This window comes from Mus caroli, chromosome 18 (genome assembly GCF_900094665.2).
Source record: "Mus caroli chromosome 18, CAROLI_EIJ_v1.1, whole genome shotgun sequence".
In the NCBI taxonomy this organism is placed as follows: domain Eukaryota; kingdom Metazoa; phylum Chordata; class Mammalia; order Rodentia; family Muridae; genus Mus; species Mus caroli.
The window spans coordinates 85,237,394-85,256,878 of record NC_034587.1 but is presented as its reverse complement, the minus strand read 5'-3'; the positions used below and the strand labels follow the sequence as shown (position 1 = coordinate 85,256,878).

At 36.8% G+C, this 19,485-nt stretch overlaps 1 protein-coding gene across 1 annotated transcript in view; it reads right to left on the bottom strand.

Annotated features, from left to right (window-relative positions):
- Cd226 (CD226 molecule) overlaps positions 1 to 19,083 on the bottom strand; it is a 74,081-nt gene extending 54,998 nt beyond the window's left edge. The window contains exons 1-3 of the mRNA XM_021150993.2: positions 18,764 to 19,083; positions 9,844 to 9,915; positions 9,090 to 9,428 (exon numbers count right to left, since the gene is read on the bottom strand). Coding sequence (XP_021006652.1) covers positions 9,090 to 9,428; positions 9,844 to 9,889 — 385 coding nt within the window. The 5' untranslated portion in view covers positions 9,890 to 9,915; positions 18,764 to 19,083. The remainder of the gene's footprint in view (positions 1 to 9,089; positions 9,429 to 9,843; positions 9,916 to 18,763) is intronic.
- Between the last annotated feature and the right edge of the window lie 402 nt (positions 19,084 to 19,485).

The following is a 19,485-nucleotide window of genomic DNA, read 5'->3' as shown; positions in this document are numbered from 1 at the left end:
AAATCCAAATAGTTTTCCCTATTCCATATATCTGACCTAACATAGATCACAGCAGTCAATAAATATTTATGGAAAGAAAGCAAGGGGAAAACACAGGTAGAATTAAATACATAAAGAAGACTTCTTTATTGGGACAGAGGAAATTAGATTAAGTGATCTATAATAGAGACTGTATTGTGGGCCATGGCTTAAAGGCTGTGTCTGCTCTGTTTGAGTTGACAGGGCTTTCTTTCTCTCAGCTTCTTTACCTGACCCATCTTTCTGCTTTCTTAACCCAACCATCCCATATACTACTGCAAGATGTGGCCAACATGTGACTTCCACTTTATAAAAACTTTACTGGCTGCTAGGTAAAATCCAATATCTAGAATTTGTACTTCCCAATCTATCCTAAATCATGTGACAAAATGTGTTCTTTATAGTCAAACCCCTTTTTCCTGGCCAGTGATGTTTTATAGGATGTGTCTTCTGTATAGTACTTCTCTCCCCTATCATTCTTGTCTCCATTCATTTAAAATATACAAGATTCCCAGCTCATGGTTCCCATGAAACCAGAAGAAATTCTACTTATCTCTTATTTCCTCAAACCATTCTGAATGTTAATTAGCATAATCCCCCATGTAATATCTTTAACCTGCTGCTATTATTTCAACTCACAGATACAGGCGTTTCCTACATTGTAACTCACGGGAGAAGCTTTACTAACTTCTTAACACACACACACACACAAAGACATGTATACATATAATTTCCAATAAAATAGAACAGATTTGCATAAGTATTTACATTATTGTTATGATATGATCATTCATTCTACACATTCAATCAATTATAATTCTATACACAATAATCTCATTTAACAACAAGGTTATTATTTTTCCCTATGGTTTAATTCTTTAATTCTGCTATTTTAACAAAAATGTCATGGTCAGACTACATTAAAAATGAGAAGTCAAATACTGAGTCAGTTTAATGAAATGTAGTACTAGAGGTTGTACATATTTCCATCTATTTAAATTCTTAGTTTTATAAAACAATTCTAACATATGATACAAAAAGAATGTCTATTTATAAATATCATTTATTTAACTATCCATAACTATATATTTTAAAAGATAGTAGAGAAGAGACTGGGTAAACAGCAGAGTGCTTGCCTCACATACATGAGACCTGAATTTTGCTCCTCAGCACCACACACATAGAAACAGATAATGAAGGGTTACACTGAGAAATCTGATGTCATGAACTAATGGAACAAACTGTCTCATGGTAAGCACACTAGCATTACCAAGCCCTCTGTCAAAAATAATAATGGAATTCCTTGGATGTTTCTCACTAGAAAAATAGTGCGTGTTCAATTGTAGCATGCAGTTTGTAAAAATTTAATTAATTAATTAACTCTATCCATTCATAGAATTGATTGGAAGGATGATTAAATTTTTCCTGTAATCTGGGGTTCTGAGGTACTTTGGAAACACACGCAGTGGAACCTTCCTGGAATAGATGAGGGTGACCTTAGTGAGGACCCCTAATAGTGGACAAAACAGAGTCTGAACTGGTTATTTTTGTAACCAGGCAAAGCTTCAAATGATGGGATAGGTTTACATTCAATTGATTTGTTGGCTGAGATAGTGCCATGATCTATCCAGGCTGATGCTAGGATAGTCAGCCTCAGAAAACTGACAGTGGTGCTCCATTGCTGAGGACAACATCAACACAGCTCATTGAATGTAAAGAGGTTGAGCTAGTGACTACATAGAACCTTCATACCTACATTCAAGGCTCTTTGGCACAGGAAGGCACTATGCAAGTTATCAAAAGAGAAACCAGGGCACCAAGATAACCACAAAAACTTTGACCTATAATATATCCTTCCTACAATGTGTGCTGGGGCAATGGTGGTTTAGAACTTGTGAAAGTGACCAGACAATGTCAGGTTTAACTTGAAGTCCACACCATGAAAGAGTTCACACCCTACACTGTGTAGATGGCCTAGAACTGAAAACCAGATATCCCAAAGTCATAGGTAAAAGCAAACATGACTCCCCTACCCCCAACAAAAAAAATCAATGAAATGATTCTTAATAATATTCTGCTATACTCATGGATCAGTGCACTGTCCAGTCATCATCAGAGAGGCTTCCTCCAACAGCAGATGGGAATGGAGTGGGTGCAGAGACCCAAAACCAGAAATTATATGGAGAATATAAATATGAAATTTCCATTGGGTCCCTCTACTGGAAGCTTGAGCAAACCCACAGAAGATGGCAGGGAAAGATTGTAAGAGTCAGAGAGCATGGAGGTCACCAGGAGAGCATGGTCCACTAAATCAACTAAGCAGTGCTCATGTGGGCTCACAAAGATAAAAGCAGCAAGCACCAGGCCTGTACGGGTCTGCACCAAGTCCTTTGCATATATGTTATGGCTGTAAGCTTGGTGTTTTTGTGGGACTCCTAACAATGGGATGAGTATGTCTCTGACATATTTTCATGCTGTTGAGAATCTCTTCTTCCTATTGGATTGCCTTGTCCAGCCTCAGTATTAGGGCATTTGCCTTGTCTTATGTCTTGTTTTATCATCTTTGGTTGTTCTTGGAGTACTGATCCTTTCTGATGGGAAATGGAGGAAAAGTGGATCTGAGCAATAAGGTAGACGGGGAGAGCTGGGAGGAATGGATAGAGGGAAAACTGGTCATAATGCAGCATATAAAAGAAGAATCTATTTTCAATTTGAAAAGAAAATTGTGCAGAACACACATGCCCATGCACATATATTCACATGAACACTTTCACTAAGATATTTAAAACGTTAATATGGTTGAAGAATGAATTTCATTCTGCACCCAAGAAATAGCACAAGCTTGTATTGGGAACAGTCAACTGAAATGAGAATGTAAACTTCTGTAATTATCCTGATGATCAAGTTGAACATTTGAACACAGAGCTCATGCCTTTATTTTATTCTTATTGAACACTATCTTCACCCTTGCTGCATTCTGCAGGTATGGCACCCATATCTATTTCAAGTGTTAGTAAATATAAATTGGTACATTATCACTCTTTACCTAGACACCTTCCTATATCCCTCTTCTATTGAACATAAATTTTCCCCTTGACACCATCCTATGGGATGTGGTCTTTCCCTAGACATGATATTTCCTAAACATATATCTTATGGATGATGGACCTTTCCCATGATACCTTCCTATAGACCTTCATCTTATGAAACATGAGTATTTCTCTCTGGGAAGATTATGAAAAAGAGTAAGGTTTTAAAGATGTTAGTTGGCTAAATAGCTGAAGTCAGAAATTTTCTCACATTAAGATTTATTGGATTGTGCATAATCTCTCTAGGGAAGTGCCAGCAGTCCCATCAGTGGAGTTATTTAATTAAAACAATTCTAAAGTAAGTACATGAGATGTTGCCCCAGGGAGTCATTTTGCATTGATCCCAGAAGGATCGACTTGATGGTCTTAAAATTGTTAGCAGTTTTAAAACTTATTGTCTTCAGAAATATTTTCCCACCATTTTCATAAAGGAAGGGAAAGCTCATCCTATTTCTAATCACCACTACCTATAAAGTCAAACCAAAATAAAGGGCAACATCAAAAATACAATTTACAAATCAGGTTGTTTCCTAACAGTTTTAAATCAGATTGCTGCTGGCAGCATTACCTCAGAAACAGTTCACAGAAGATTCTCTTAAGCCAGCCCTGGACCCAAGAGTTATTTTCCCCACTTCCTTCAGTAATTATTTTTCTTGTTTTCATATTCAAAATTCAATGATTTTATTCTTTAAAATAAAATCCATGATTTTTGCCTCTAGTCAGTAGTGTGACTAGTCTATGAATAAATTTCTATGCACTAATTCTCTAGAGAATCAGGGTTAAGGTTAGCTCTCTGTAGCTTTTGACTTTTGATGAGAAAATTTTTAAGCAAGTGTAGACAGTCTTGGATTTCCCTGACCTGTGGGCTGAATATGTTCCATGGTGATGTTGACAGGTATCAAAGACTGAAGAGTACCCACTCTTCCTCATGCATGAGACTTTGTCTCCACCACATACCAGCACCCACACACCCCAACACTCCCAACACCTGCTCTACAGAGGAAATGTGTTCCAGGTTTTGTGGTTGGCTACCTCTTTCAGACTGGGAAAAGAGTAGCTATAGTAAGGACCAGAGGATGAAATATGGATTCACTCAACCTTTGAAAATTAAAAGAATACAGATAAAGATCTAAAAATTTTCCAGTAATCTTTGAAACAAGACTATATGGGAAGTTCTTTCTTGGTGGGCCACATACCAGCTTCAGGATGTCCTTTGACATTCACAATGCTCTTAGCCTTTCAAACTAAGTCTCTACCTTCATCACTTTGTGCCTGTCAGTACTACACAAGAGTCATTTTACACCTTTTCCTTCTTTGCTAATTCTGGATAAACAAAACAAAGTCTGATATAAAGGTATGCTGGTATATTAATATGGACTATACAGGCAGCCAAAAGCCACCTATTGAAATGAGCCAAGCTATGAATTGTAAACCAGGATAAACTACATGTAGAGCTAAGATACATGCTTTTCTGTCTTCAAAATCACTGAACATATTCTAGAATAGTTTAGGTTCTTAATAAGGATTTGGTAGATGAGTTAATGGATGAGTTCATTTTCCCATATCAGCAAGCCTATTTATGGAAACCAGATCTAGGACACTCTTCCCTTTCCACCTTTGAATCTTGACATCATACCAGACTAAAGGGGAAAACATAATATTGTTTCCACTTGATCTAGAGGTGCACAATATCTTTTAAAAGTATTCTACCATGGGATTCAACAGAATTGGTCCCAGTTCTGAAGCCCCAAATATTAAAGGGATTTCTGGGCATTGCTAACCAGCAATAAACATGCATAGACCATTTAGCTGTTGTGTCAACTGCTGGCACCTGGGCAGAGTGCTAGACTAGCAAGGTTGTAAGAAACAGACCATGCAAAGGAGTGTGGAAGACATGGATATCTTTGTCCCACCCAAAAAGAGTGTGAGCAGCAACTGTGTCCAACCTAACTGATCCCAGACCACTGATACATCTTTACTGCTTCATCCTTCCCTCCACACCTGCTTATTTCTCTCCTTTCCCCATTATTTCCATGTTTGAACACAAATGCCCTCATGCACTTCAATTTGATCCTTCTCCAAACTATAACCTTAGTCTTTTCTTCTACCCATTGATGCCTTGTTAGCTATCTTTTTCACACATGCTGGGTGATAGTAACTTCAAAGATAGTATATTCAATCCTGAAATGCTCTTCTGCTCTATCATATTAAATGATAGATGTTCGGAGGCTATGTTATAACTCAGGAGACCAGAAACACTTCCTTTCTTACAAGCAAAAACTGGTCTCCTAATTCTCTGTTATTTTAAACTAAAGCTAATATCTTCCAGTTCTTAGATCATAAAAATCTGGCTACACTCTTAAAGCTTCCTTCTCTCTAACATCCACATCAAGTAAGAGTGGAAATTTTGTGCTTGCCTTAAGTAGGAATCTTTGAACTGCTCAAAAACTGCAATTAAATATTTTCAACATTTTTCTAGATATTCAGCATGTTTGAAAGAAATGTTATAATACAGTCTGAGAATAGTAAATAAAATGTATATACATAACTATCACTATGATGATGATCCTGTCTCTGTGTTCTTCCTGATCATGTTTTAGAACTTGTTCTTGTAGCTTTATTTTTTCTTGTTGTTGTTTATATGTCAATCAGTTATGTTTTGCTCAATCTTTCATGCCTATACAATGTAAAGGACAGGAACCACACCCAAAGTCATCTTTGGTATGCTTACTTCCTCATTGTGATTTTGGTGAGATTCAGCTCTGTTAGTGAGCATAGTGACAAGTCCTCCCTTAGGAATGCAGTTTCCTACTGCATGGATGAGCCCTTCATATTTGCCTATTCTACTCTTGATGAACTTATTGGTGGCTTCCAAACATTGCTCCTGTCATCACTGTTGCTATAAACATGGCTGGAGAATTCTAATTCATATTGGCAAGCTCTAAAAATACCAAACAGAGCAGAATTATTGTACCATAGAATATGTGGTCCTTTAGCCAGCTAATGAATCATATTCCAAAAAGCTGTGAGATTCATCTCTGTCAGCAAGCATGTGATGGTTTCTCTGACTCTGTCTCTCACCCCTCTCTTTTTAAATTAGGCACCAGAAAGTGTTCTTTCCTGTAGTTGAGTATTCAAACATACTACAAGAGACACTCAATTGATTCATACAAAGTGGGTATCTAGTAAAAGTTGGGCAGGATATTGGAATGGGTAGCTTTCTAGCCATTGGGAGAGGGCTATTTAACTAGAAATATATTTGATTTAACTGACCAATAAGGCCAGAGATACAAGGTGAGCAATGTGTTCCTCAAGACTTCTACCACAAACTCTGCTATCAAAGAACTGTTTTGAAAGGTCACCACCTAAATCACATCTATTTTACCATGAATTGAGAAAATAATACAGCACCAATTTGTCTATTTAATTTTATCAGTAATTAAGAACCCCTAGTTTAAAGCTAATGAACATTTTAATGCCCTTTCCACTAATAGTATCACTTATCCAAAATAAGATCTTTAAGTAGCTCAATTCTCTGCTAAAAGTCAAAGGAAAAAAGGAGATAATAAGGCATAAAGGAGCTCTATAGATACATACGCAGTGGTCATATATCACCCTTTCAAGGCCAAGAAGCTCATGTCTCCCCACACATGACTTAACATCTAACTATGCTGCTATCCTTATAGGATTCATACAGGTTAGAGGCCTTGGAAAGGCCAGAAGACTTTACTAACCCCAACATTCCTGTATGGAGATATTGTGAAGGTTATGTTTATGTCCAAGTGTACAGTGGAAAGGGATAAAGAAATCTGTCTAAGGTACTGAAAGGAAGTTTTCTCAACCATAAAGAGTTAATAGTGAAGAAAAGAAGTCAGTATTTGTGACGAACATGTAGTGTTACTCTTTTCTGTCAAATTCGTACAATGTTATGCACATTAGGGTTTCTGATTTTTAAGTTTCTTTCTTTAATATTAAATGTATCAACTCACTCTTTATATTATAATTCTGACAATTTACTATGCACATTAGGATTTCTTATTTTTAAGGGTTTTTTCTTTTAATATTAAAAAATTTGACCCCCTCTTTATGTTATAATTCTGACAATTTACTAGGCACATTAGAATTTCTGCAGTTTTAAGTTCAGGTTTAGTATTAAATAGATCAATTCCATCATTATATTATATAAAATGCAGTACTTATAGATCTTGTTAAATTGCAAATAAAGCATAAAAGGAGATTTTTAGATATATTTTAAGATAAATGTTTAAATATAACAAATATATTTAATATCATATTATTCTGTTTTGAAAAAAACTACACTTCCAAAGATTTTGAGATTTGGAATGGTAGATTCTTAAAAATAAATCATTATTATTAATAACTTCATGGGTTGTTCTGTTACTTCAGGGAGAGGGAGTGAGCTACTAACACAGGTTTTACAGAAAATGATGGCTATAATACCCAGACTTTCTTTGATGTATCATACCTGATCCATGTGGCCATAGTAGAAAAGTCTAAGCATACTCACTGGTACACTTAACACACATAAATCATTATTCTCTTTCTGACACAATATCTATCAGTTTCTAAAGGAAGTATATGGGCTGAAAATGAACTCTGTCTTAAACTTTGTTCAGAATTTGCTAATAAAATCATAATAATTCATCCAGAAAAGATCCTAGATATTAAGGTGCTGAAACTAGTGCCAAATGATCAGCAAATAGGCATGATATCATGCATTGCTGAGACATGATTTAAAAGAAGGGATTGCCTCTGTAACTCTTCCATGGGTGTTTTGTTCCCTATTCTAAGAAGGGGCAAAGTGTCCACACTTTGGTTTTTGTTCTTCTTGAGTTTTATGTGTTTTTCTAATTGTATCTTGTATCTTGGGTATTCTAAGTTCCTGGGCTAATATCCACTTATCAGTGAGTATATATCATGTGACTTCTTTTGTGACTGGGTTACCTCACTCAAGATGATGCCCTCCAGGTCCATGCCTAGGAATTTCATAAATTCATTCTTTTTAATAGCTGAGTAGTACTCCATTGTGTAAATGTACCACATTTTCTGTATGCATTCCTCTGTTGAGGGACATCTGGGTTCTTTCCACCTTCTGGCTATCATAAATAAAGCTGCTATGAACATAGTGGAGCATGTGTCCTTCTTACCAGTAAAGGNGGAGATCAATATTTATTAATGAAAAGTAAGAAAGTACTCCTCAGACTAAGCAGGGGTCTCAGGGAAGGACTCAGATATAGCTGTCTCTTGTGAGACTATGCTGGGGCCTAGCAAACACAGAAGTGGATGCTCACAGTCAGCTATTGGATGGATCACAGGGCTCCCAATGGAGGAGCTAGAGAAAGTGCCCAAGGAGCTAAAGGGGTCTACAACCTTATAGGTGGAACAACAATATGAACTAACCAGTACCTCTGGAGCTCGTGTCTCTACCTGAATATGTATCAGAAGATGGCCTAGTCGGCCATCATTGGGAAGAGAGGCCCCTTGGTCTTGCAAACTTTATATGCCCTAGTACAGGAGAACGCCAGTACCAAGAATTGGGAGTGGGTGGGTAGGGGAGTGGTGGGGGAGGGTATAGGGGACTTTTGGGATAGCATTTGAAATGTAAATGAAGAAAATACCTAATTAAAATAAATAAATAAATAAAATGAAAAAAAAAGAAGGGATTGCTCTGAATCTACATGTTAACAACATTATTTCAATCTAACCTTATGTCATCATAAAAACTATGTAAATCTGCATTTCCTCCCACATCACTGAAACCTGGGAGATACTTGCACTCAGAAATGACAGCAATTAAGGAAAAAATGGGATGGTTTACGACATTATTCGTTGAAGAAAAATTAGATAAAAAATCTAACAATGGAATTGGGAAAAGAATACAATAACATTTTAAGCTTTTGGTTGGGTTTCTTAGAATTAAACATTGTCAGTAGACAAAAAGAAAATAAAGTTTTTCCTTACCTGACCAGACTACTTTTATCTTCTTTTCCCAAGGTCCATTTGGGAAAGCATGGAACAAGCAGGAGTAGGTGCCAATGTCTGCTTCTGAGGCATTGTAAAAGGAAAGGCTCATGTTGCGGAACCCTGCGGTTGAGTTTAGGAAGTGTACTCTATGGAGGTAGTTAGGCTCTATATGCATATTATGGTTAGGGTTGTAAACAGCTATGCTCACTGTCTTTGTGCCAATATTCTTGGTCCACTCCACCTGGGTTAAGTTATGCGTCAATGGATATACACATTCCAGAGTCATAGTCTCAGAAAGCCGGACTGTTGTGTCCCACAGTGTCTCTTCACACAGTGCTAAAATGTATATCAATCACATAAATTGATTAGATCCAATGATGACAAAACCAAATAAACAAAACTTATAAGACTTAACAAATAACATGATAAGCTCATGGTGAAGACTGACAATTTCAACTACAAAATTGCCTCTTGTAAGTTTTAGTATTTCTACACAAGTGAGAAACTGCCTAAGAGATCCTGCACATGTCACAAAAAAAAAAAAAAAAAAAAAAAAGCAAAAGCAAAACTTTTCTTTCCTTTTTTTTTCTTTCCAATTTTTTATTAGGTATTTTCTTCATTTACATTTCAAATGCTATCCCAAAAGTTCCCTATGCCCTCCCCAACCCTCCCCTACCCATCTACTCCCACTTCTTGGCCCTGGTGTTCCCTATAGCAAAACTTTTAAATGAAGACATAGGACTGGCTTTACCTTTGTGCATATGAAGAATAGCCAAAAGCCAAGTAAGATAAGCCATCTCTGGAAACGATTCAGGAGGTTGGACTGTATAAAAAAAAAAAATGTGTATGATGTTATAGTCACAGCTCAGCATGAAGTGCTGTTTCCTTCCTCTCAGATCTTATCAGCTTCATCTTTTTCTCTGAAGTATGAGCACAGGAAAGCAGTTTCAGCTTCAAAGAAAGCTTTGCTATCGTACAGGGATGGATAGGCCGCAGTTATTTTTCTCTGTCAGATAATCAGTTTACTTTAAACGATATAATTTTTGAGAAAGATTCTTTCATTTGACAAATGTTTACTGAGTGTGTCCTCTGTGCCAGACTTAGCTCTGTGCAACAAGAATATAAAAAAAATGCATCTTAAAAGTAAAATCCCATGCCATTTTGTTAGGAAGAGACTGATACAATGCTAAAGGTGTACTAGATATAGTGTGCTGAAGGTGGTTGGTACCTGAGAGGAAGTGAAGCAAAGCAGGACAGTCAAGATCTTTTGATATAGGCAAGTCCAGGATCTGCTCACTGAGAAAGTGAAATGGGGTGAATACTGGAGCTGATGGGAGGAGCCTGCATAGCAGACAACCACTCAGGTGTGGCCTTCCAGCTGCACCACACCTCTGGGTTAGATTTGAACAAAGATATTCAACAGAATGGACCTCCAACTACAAAATATTACGATCCAAAACACATATAATATACCATTATATGTGATGACTTTTCCAATTTTTTATTTTAAAATAAGCATAGAGTACTACTAAAAAACTAGATATTACAACCAGGTCTGCTTAGAGGCTACACCTTATTTTTATATAACTATGATACACTATCAAAGTGAAATTCATTTCTAAGATTTCTCCCTTCAATTATAAAAACAATTCAGGGTTGTGACAAGATGGGTTAGCCAATATCGATGCTTATTAAAAAAGCCTGATGATCTGAGTCTCCAGAACCTACATAAAGGTAAGAGGATAGAACTAACTTCACAAAGTTATGCTTGAACCAATACATGTACACAGTGGCACATGAAACCACACATACCAAACAAACACATACACACAATTATAATATGAATAACTAATATAAATAAAATAGCAATTCTAATTCTTAAAAATTTGTGAGGAATATGTCAATAAGACAATCAAAAATCAAACTTTTACCTTTATAAAAAGAAGAATTACATTTGGCCCCATTAGCAGTACCATGATACAATGTGCACATTATAAAGGAGGTTATTTCTTATTCTCAGCTGAAATTTCATGTTCTCTAAAAACATCTCCCTGTTTTATACTCATGCTGATACACATAATAATTGATTCACTCTGATAATCTTTTAAATGGACTCATCACATATGAAGTTCAAGAGGCAAAATTGTCTTTCACCTTTTTGTTTTATTCTTTAATCAATCCTTTTTTCCAAATACACTGAATCTAATAAAGAGAAAGGGGGAAAGAGCCTTGAACTCATTGGCACAGGGGGAAATTACCTAAACAGAATTCCAATAGCTCAGGCTCTAAGATCAAAACTTGATAAATGGGACCTCATGAAACTGGAAAGTTTCTGTAAGGCAAAGGAGGTAGTCCATAAGACAAATCAGCAACTTTCACCTTTTATTTTAACAATATGAATTATTCTATTAGACAATAAAAAAGGAAGTTGGTCAGTCTAATAAATTTTGGGGATATTTTATATAAAACAGGCGGAAATAATGATGTGTCCATATGGAGCATACTTAGGAATTGAAATAGGTACAGAGTATAGATGGGGTGATTGTTTAACCAGGAGGTATGCATGACCATAATAGAGAGGTATTTTACAGTCTAAGGGATCCCTGATCTAGTTAGAAAGACATTGAACACATATACAAATACTTATTTACAGAATGCCTTCAATGTTATGAAGAAAGAAGTTCATGAGGGTATCCAGAAGACCAAATATCCAGACTGGCAGTCTAGTAGGAGCCTTTTGTAGGGAGGATACCTGGAAGAAAGACCTGCCCCCCTGTGGGATGCAAACTCTAGAACCAGGAACACTAGCCCGGTGAGCACTGAAGTCAGGTCCAGGAATGAAAAACTTGAGCAGACAGGAAAGCAAGTGTACCATGCCAGTAGCTGGCAATTTTCAATGAAATTGTATCTGTGAGAAGTAGAGGGGAAATAAAGACAGGAAATGATGGGAGGTAACATTTTATAGATAGGTAGGGTAAGGTTCCGTTTGCTTTTGTAGACTCTGGATGATGGTTCTAAGTTAACAGAAGAGTAACTGTCACTAACTTGCCTTTTCATTACTCTTTGGAATTTGGCTTTCTTTGAGTATCCACTCCTTTTTCTATACCACAACATGAAGAATCTAAGCCACTCTATTGGCCAATCGGAGTAAATGGGAAAAAAAATCAAAGCCTGAGATGACCCAATCATAATGCAGGAAATTATTGGCATTCTATACCAGAAGGAACATTTTCTCTTTCCTCCTCTTCCTCACCTGATGCAGACAAGAAGGAATGTTGCATGGTCACTCCACTACCCTACATAACTATCTTGAAGATCAATCTGAGGAAAATTGCCAGAAGATGGATACAAACTCACATCTAGAATCATTGAACCCACTGAATCCATGAACTGTGGTGTCAGAGCATACAGTGAGATATATTACATTTTATAAAAAGTTCCTGTTACTTCTGTCCAGGTATATCTAAAGTGGTACATTTTCTTTCTGTCTATGTTGTAAAGATAAAAATGTGAATGAGCAAACACTGACATCCAACTTTTTGAACATCTTTACCATCATCTAAACAAAATAAAATGGCCACCTAGACTTGGATATTTTCCCTGCAGATGAGATGAACTAGCTGGCTTCCAAGACATGCTCTGTAATCTCAGAGACACAGCAATAATAGGCATCTTTATAATTCCATGTGATCTAGGATGCATCCAGTCAGGAAAATATACCCTGATTCTATAGATAGTATTTTCACTAAAATAAACAACTGGAGAAGTTTATAGATAATACAAATATAATAAAATAGATTAGGTGAGAAAATAACAAAAAGATAAACTTTGAAAAATGTCCATTCCTGTGTAAGCGTTAAAGGGTCCATCAGGAGAGATGCCCACTATCGAGAGATTTCTGGTTAAAGCTGGAACATTGAGAAGCTGAAGCTCATCTAGAGAAATCAGGAAAAGCCAAGGAATGAATCAATCAAGGGGAAAAGGAGGAAAGGACAAATACGGGAACTGATTATCTGAGAATTTAAATGACCACTAGTGAAAGATGCTTAAGAAACACCCAAAGATAACATCACACCCAGTGGGGGAAGTCTCTTAAAGATTAGGAGCAAGACAGATGTTTGCTTTCACTACTGCTATTCATATTGCTCTCTAGGCTTTACCCAGAACAAATAAGCAAAAAGAAATAAAAGATACCTACATAGCCAAGGAAGAAGTAATCCTGTACAATGATGACATGATTTTGTATATTAGCAGACATCTACTCAATACTGTTTAGATAACAAAGCAAAATTGCACAATAGAAAATGAACATATGAAAAGTTAGTGTATCTCTAAATACTAACAATCACATGAAAATAAATTCTAAATAATGATTTTATTTATAATTCAGAAAGTAAAACACATCTGAATAAATTTAACCAAGTAGATGAATCAAGAGTTTACATCGAAAATGACAAATGTTGCAAGTTTGTTTAAAAAGCCTACAAATGAAAAGGCATGCTTAAGAATGGATCTAGAAAGCTAGGCAATGATGGCCTATGCCTTTAGTCTCAGCACCTGGGAGGCAGAGGAAGGTGGATTTTTGAGTTCAAAGCCAGCCTGGTCTACAGAGTGAGTTCCAGGGCAGCCAGGGCTATACAGAGAAACCGTGTCTCAAAAAACAAACAAAAAAATGTATCTAGAATATATCAATGTTCATAAATGGAAATTTTACTAATGTTACAAAGACAATATTCTCAATTAAACCCATAGCCTTATCAGTCATTAGTAAAGTTTAAGTGGCATTGTATTGAAAATGGAAAATCTGATCATGAAATTCATACTGCACTGCAAGAGGTCCTGATCATCCAACATTTGCCTGAAGAGAAAAGACTGGGTGATTCCTATGCCCCATTTTAAAACTTAGCTCAAAGCTAATAATCTAAACCTTGATGTCGGGATAAGGACGGAAAGACAAATAAATGGTATGAAAGTGATAATTAAAAGCTAGCACTTGAGAGGTGGAATAGAAATATAGCGCAGTGGAAGCTTCCTAAAATATATAAAGCCAACCCTAATGAAGTTTTAAAATAATGAGAGAGATGAAGTCACAACTAGCCATATCACATCACCAAATGAAGCTTCTAGTATCAGGACTGGATTACATCTAATTGAGTTTTGAGCCAAAGGGGTTCAATGTATATCCTCAAAGAACTCAGGCAGTTGCCAAGATAATATGTTTCTCTTCACAAACAGACCAAGACCTTCATTGTTGAAGACGATACCCACAGAACCCATTAAACATGGAGTTTTCAAGCTGGTGCCTACAAAGAACTTTCATTCTCATCTTCCTGGTGTCTTTCGGTATGGGAAAATATGTAAGCTGTTCTGAAAACCCTAGTATAATGTAAAAACAACATCTCTAAATGGGATGTCTCCATTAAATCCCTCTCCTCAGAGCTCAGGGAACCCTGTGGAAGAGGAAACAGAAAGAGTGTAAGAATCAGAGATAACAGAGAACACCAAAAGAACAAGGCCTGATAAATCAACTGAGCAAACTTCATATGAACTCACAGAGAAGGAAACATTAAGCACGGGACCAACATGGGTCTGTACCAAATCCTATATATATATATATATATATATATATATATATATATGTAGTAGCTTTCAGTTCAGTATTTTTATGGGACTCCTGAGTGTATGAACAAGTGTGTCTCTGATTCCTTTGCCTTCCCTTGGGTCCCTCTTTTTTTATTCTTATTGGATTGCCTTGTCTACCTTCACTGTGACAGTTTTTGTTTTGTCTTATTTTATTTTGTTATAAAAATTGAAAACTTACATCTATAGTGAATTGATGTTCAACACTGAATCAAGACATATCAGTGGGAAACAACACAGTATTCAAAGAATGGGCCTGGAACAACTAAATGGCCATGTGAAATTAAATTTGTAATTCTTGCCATACACAAGAACTGTATCAGATGAATTGACCTAAATGTAAGAGCTGCATGACCTTAAAGTTGACTAGGGATCATTAGATATGTCACAAAAAGGAAAAGATAAAAGGAAAAATAAATTTGGTCTCATTAAAATTAACACTATTGTGTATCAATACTGATGCCAAGAAGGTGAAAAGTCAGCCAATATAATGGAAGAAAACATTTGTGAATTAAATATATGACTTGAAAGTTATAAAATATGTAACCCAGCTGAGAAACGAGCAAAGTACTTCAAGAGACATTTCTTCAAAGAACATGCACAAATGGCCAACAAACACGATGAAAGGTACTCAGCATCATTAGTTATAAGGTAAGTTCGGATAAAACCACATGGAGAAATCACTTTATAGTCAGTTAAGCAGCTATCATAAAAAAGAGAAGATGGAATCATGCTGTGAATAAGCTAAAACCTTTGTGTATTACTAACAAAAATATGAAAGGTTGAAACTGCTGTGGAAAGTAGTTTTCAATTCTTCAAATAGGATCACAGGATGTAACAATTTCACTCCTAGAAATGTACCCCATGATTTTAAAACAGAAAATAAATACTCATTCACACATCATCGTTCATAGCAGCACTGTTCACAAGAATTAGACAGTGAAAACAACCTGAATATCCATCATAGGCATGGGGTAAACAAATTCAATATAATCATAGCAGGAGACATATTCTGTCACAATAAGAAATAGGCATTGATTCATGCCATTATATGAATGATTATAGAAAATAAATAAAACAGTGTAGGCACAAATGGCCTCAGAATGGGTAAATCTGTAAGATATACAAAGCACATTGCTGTTTGCAGAAGCTGGTAGAATAACAGAATGGGGAGTGACTAATTGATAAAGTTTTATTGGGGGATTATAAAAAATGGTTTTGAGTGGTTAAGAAGTGGTTATTGGGACTATAGAAATGGCTCACTGACTAATAGTAATGGTTACTCTTCCAGAGAACTCAAGTTCAAGCCCCAGCACCAATAGGAAGCCTTATTACACACAAAAAAAAAGTGAAGTGGTTATTGTAGAGCATTATGAATCTGTTAAACACAACTTAAACAGACACTTAAACATGCTTTGATTACTTTTATATGATTATAGATTCCATTATAGTAAAACAAATATTGGTAGTAATAATCAAGACTGCAACTGTACCTTTGTAATTCCAACTGCAGAAGCCAGTACTGTTTGCTGTTCATTGTGTATTTATTACTTGATTCCCCAATACCCTGAACTGTGGCTAACATTAAGCTTCCTTGAACATTGAAAGGACAGAGCCCAATGACATGCTGTGTCAGATGCTTGCAACAACAGTTAGAAATGAATAGTGTAAAAAAATCATAGTCCACATTGTAAATTAAGAATTTGAGAGATTAAAAATTAAATGTTTAGCTGGGCATGGTGGCACATGCCTTTAATCCCAGCACTCAGGAGGCAGAGGCAGGCAGATTCCTGAGTTTGAGGCCAGCCTGGTCTACAAAGTGAGTTCCAGGACAGCCAGGGCTATACAGAGGAGAAACCCTGTCTTGAAAAACAAAACAAAAAAATTTAAATGTTTGCAAGTTGAATGTGTGTGTGTGTGTGTGTGTGTGTGTGTGTGTGTGTGTGTGTGTGTGTGTGTGTGTGTGTGTATGTGTGTGTGTGTGTGTGTGTGTTCAGGAAAAGACAGGGATTAGGATCCAGTAGAGTGGTATAATATAGAAAAACAAATTAGATATGGTGACAGTGTATCAAACAAACCTAAATGGAATTAGGTGTGATGTGATTTTTCTCCACTCTGTGACTTAGAATTCTTACAACAGAATTGAAAGAAGTTTCCTCTTGCTAGGAGTAAACAAGTGCGTTTGTTGAAGCAATCTTGAAATTAAGTAATTGATTAGAATGTATAGTTCATTTCCAAGTCACTCAATGCTGGTTCATCAGATATTAGAGATCAGAGATCAGTTGCACTCACACTAAGAAATCTAAGCACACAGAGGTCACATATGAGTTTGGACAGGTACCTATGGACTGACTCAGAAATCTAAGCATACAGAGGTCATATATGAGTATGGAAAGGTACGTATGGACTGACAGTTGAAGACAAAAGTTTGGCTGTTACCACTTTGCTGGGGACAAGCCCTATCTATCAACATCTAACTAAAGACAAATAGAGATGGCTACTGAGCTATTTATGTGATGTTGGCAGTCATTTTTTGCATGATTTATGGAAGGGTTTGGCTTGAGAGTATTTTTTTCCTGAATAGAGCTGGCTGTACAAAGGAGCTGCTTTATCCTCAGAAAAACCATTAATCAATAGATTCCTGCATGCTTCCCGCTATTTTAACCATCACGGCACTACACATGAGCAGAGGTCTGTCTTCAGAGATCTCTCATATGGGTCTGGTGAACATCTTTAGTCACGTTCTTTCTAGCCACTAAGGCAGGCCCCTCTGCTTTTCCTTGATTTCACTGCATCTGAAATCTGATATACTTTGATTAATATGTGTTTCAGCCACTTCTGAACTCTGGAAGGAGTCTCATCTTTCTTCATTACTCTAATGGCATCTTTTCCTCCAAGATTCACTCTGGGACACCCTGTGATACCTCTCTACTCATTCAAACCACAGGAAAGCAGAGAACCACCAAGCACTGCTACTCTGAAAACTCATGACCACTATCAGGAAAAACACAAATATGAGATCTTCGTTTCAGTTCTTATTTCCAACTGAGAGGATGGGTGTATGATAGGACACCATAACTTCGCTGTTTTAGGCTCTCAGAACTCTAGGCAGAATCCATTGAAACACCATATCCTTGGCTTTTACTGCAGCACTAGGGAATCATCAACTGTGGAAGTTGTGGTCTCCTCTGCCTCATGGTCCCCTTAGAATTTCAACAAGTAATATTCCATTCAAGTCAGAATCCTTAGTTTGCATTCAGCAGTGATCATCTGCAGCAGCAGAGTTAGACCCTGTGACCCATGAACCAAATCAAGCCCACTATTTAATTTCTATAAATGTTAGCTGGATCACAGCCCTTCTCATCTGTTTAATTGTATGTGGCTATTTTTTGTGCTATAGTCTTCCACAGGAAACGTTTGCCAACCTTCTCTCTCATACTACAAAAATTCTTTAGATAGCAGACACTTGTTACGTTCACCTCACTCAACTTTTCTAAGAAGAGGGAGAGTAAGTGTGATAGATCAGGCACTTATAAAATCATGTTGGTTTTCTCATCTTAGGAATTTTATTATGATAAAACAACTTGTTTTTTTTCCTGAAGACATGGAGAAAAGTATTTAAATGGCACCATTTACCAAATCTATGCCCATCACTTAAATCACAGGCTTCCATGACATTCAAGCAATGACAGCTGTTTCCGTTAGTGTCCCTGCCCTGCATTATCTGCTTGTAACACAGGCTTATTGTGTGAAATGTCAGCTCAGCCACAGCCAATGTTTTCCTGGCATATACTGATTGTAGTACTTACTGGATTCCATAGACCTTTTTCATACAAGTATGTTTTCCATTTTCACCATGTTCCCTTACCTCCCTCCTTCCCACACTTTCTCTTTGCTCTCCTTCCCAAAAAGCACCTGGGCTCCTTCCCTAGACAGTACTGGTTTTAATTTCATGTCACATGTACAGACATGGATTTATAGTTTTACATAAAATGTGGAGTCCAATCTTTCTTTATAAGAAGGCTACTTACCTTGATGCTCTTTGGCTGTATCTCTCCTTGCAGATAAGTGGGTTGCTTAGAGCTTCCTAGCCTCTGGCAAGCACTGGGAGTTTGCCTATTTTGGGAACCAACTCTGGCCTGCAGAGTTGTGCTTCCACCACAGCCTCTTCCAGCAGCCACTGATAGCAAGCACTGTTTCATAAAGCAGTGTTTCCTGAAGTCAAGAAGTCTTCTGTGTCTAGAAGCAACTTTACGGTTTCATCTACTCATACTCATTGCGAAATCAGAGTTCCAAGCCCACATGCACTTTTCATACTCAATTCTAACTCCAAATTGAAACTAAATGTACTCTTTTAAAATTTAAAGTTCATTTCTTTCTTTTCATTTCCCTATTTCTTCCTGCCAATCAAAGAAATGTACCTTCAGAAGTATTTACAATTCAGGAAGCTTTATTATCTTAGGCCTTATCTAAACATGTTTCTAGTACTACCGGTTTCTCTCTCTCTCTCTCTCTNTCTCTCTCTCTCTCTCTCTCTCTCTCTCTCTCTCTCTCTCTCTCTCACACACACACACACACACACACACACACACAAATCTCATCTTTGTCATATAGTCTGTGACACTCCCCCATCCCCAGAGGTCTGAGTACATGGCTCAATTGGTGAGGGGATAACTCCACATACATGAGGATCTAAGTTCTATCTTCAGCACCTAAGTCAACAGCAGGGTGCAAAAATACACACCATCCAGAG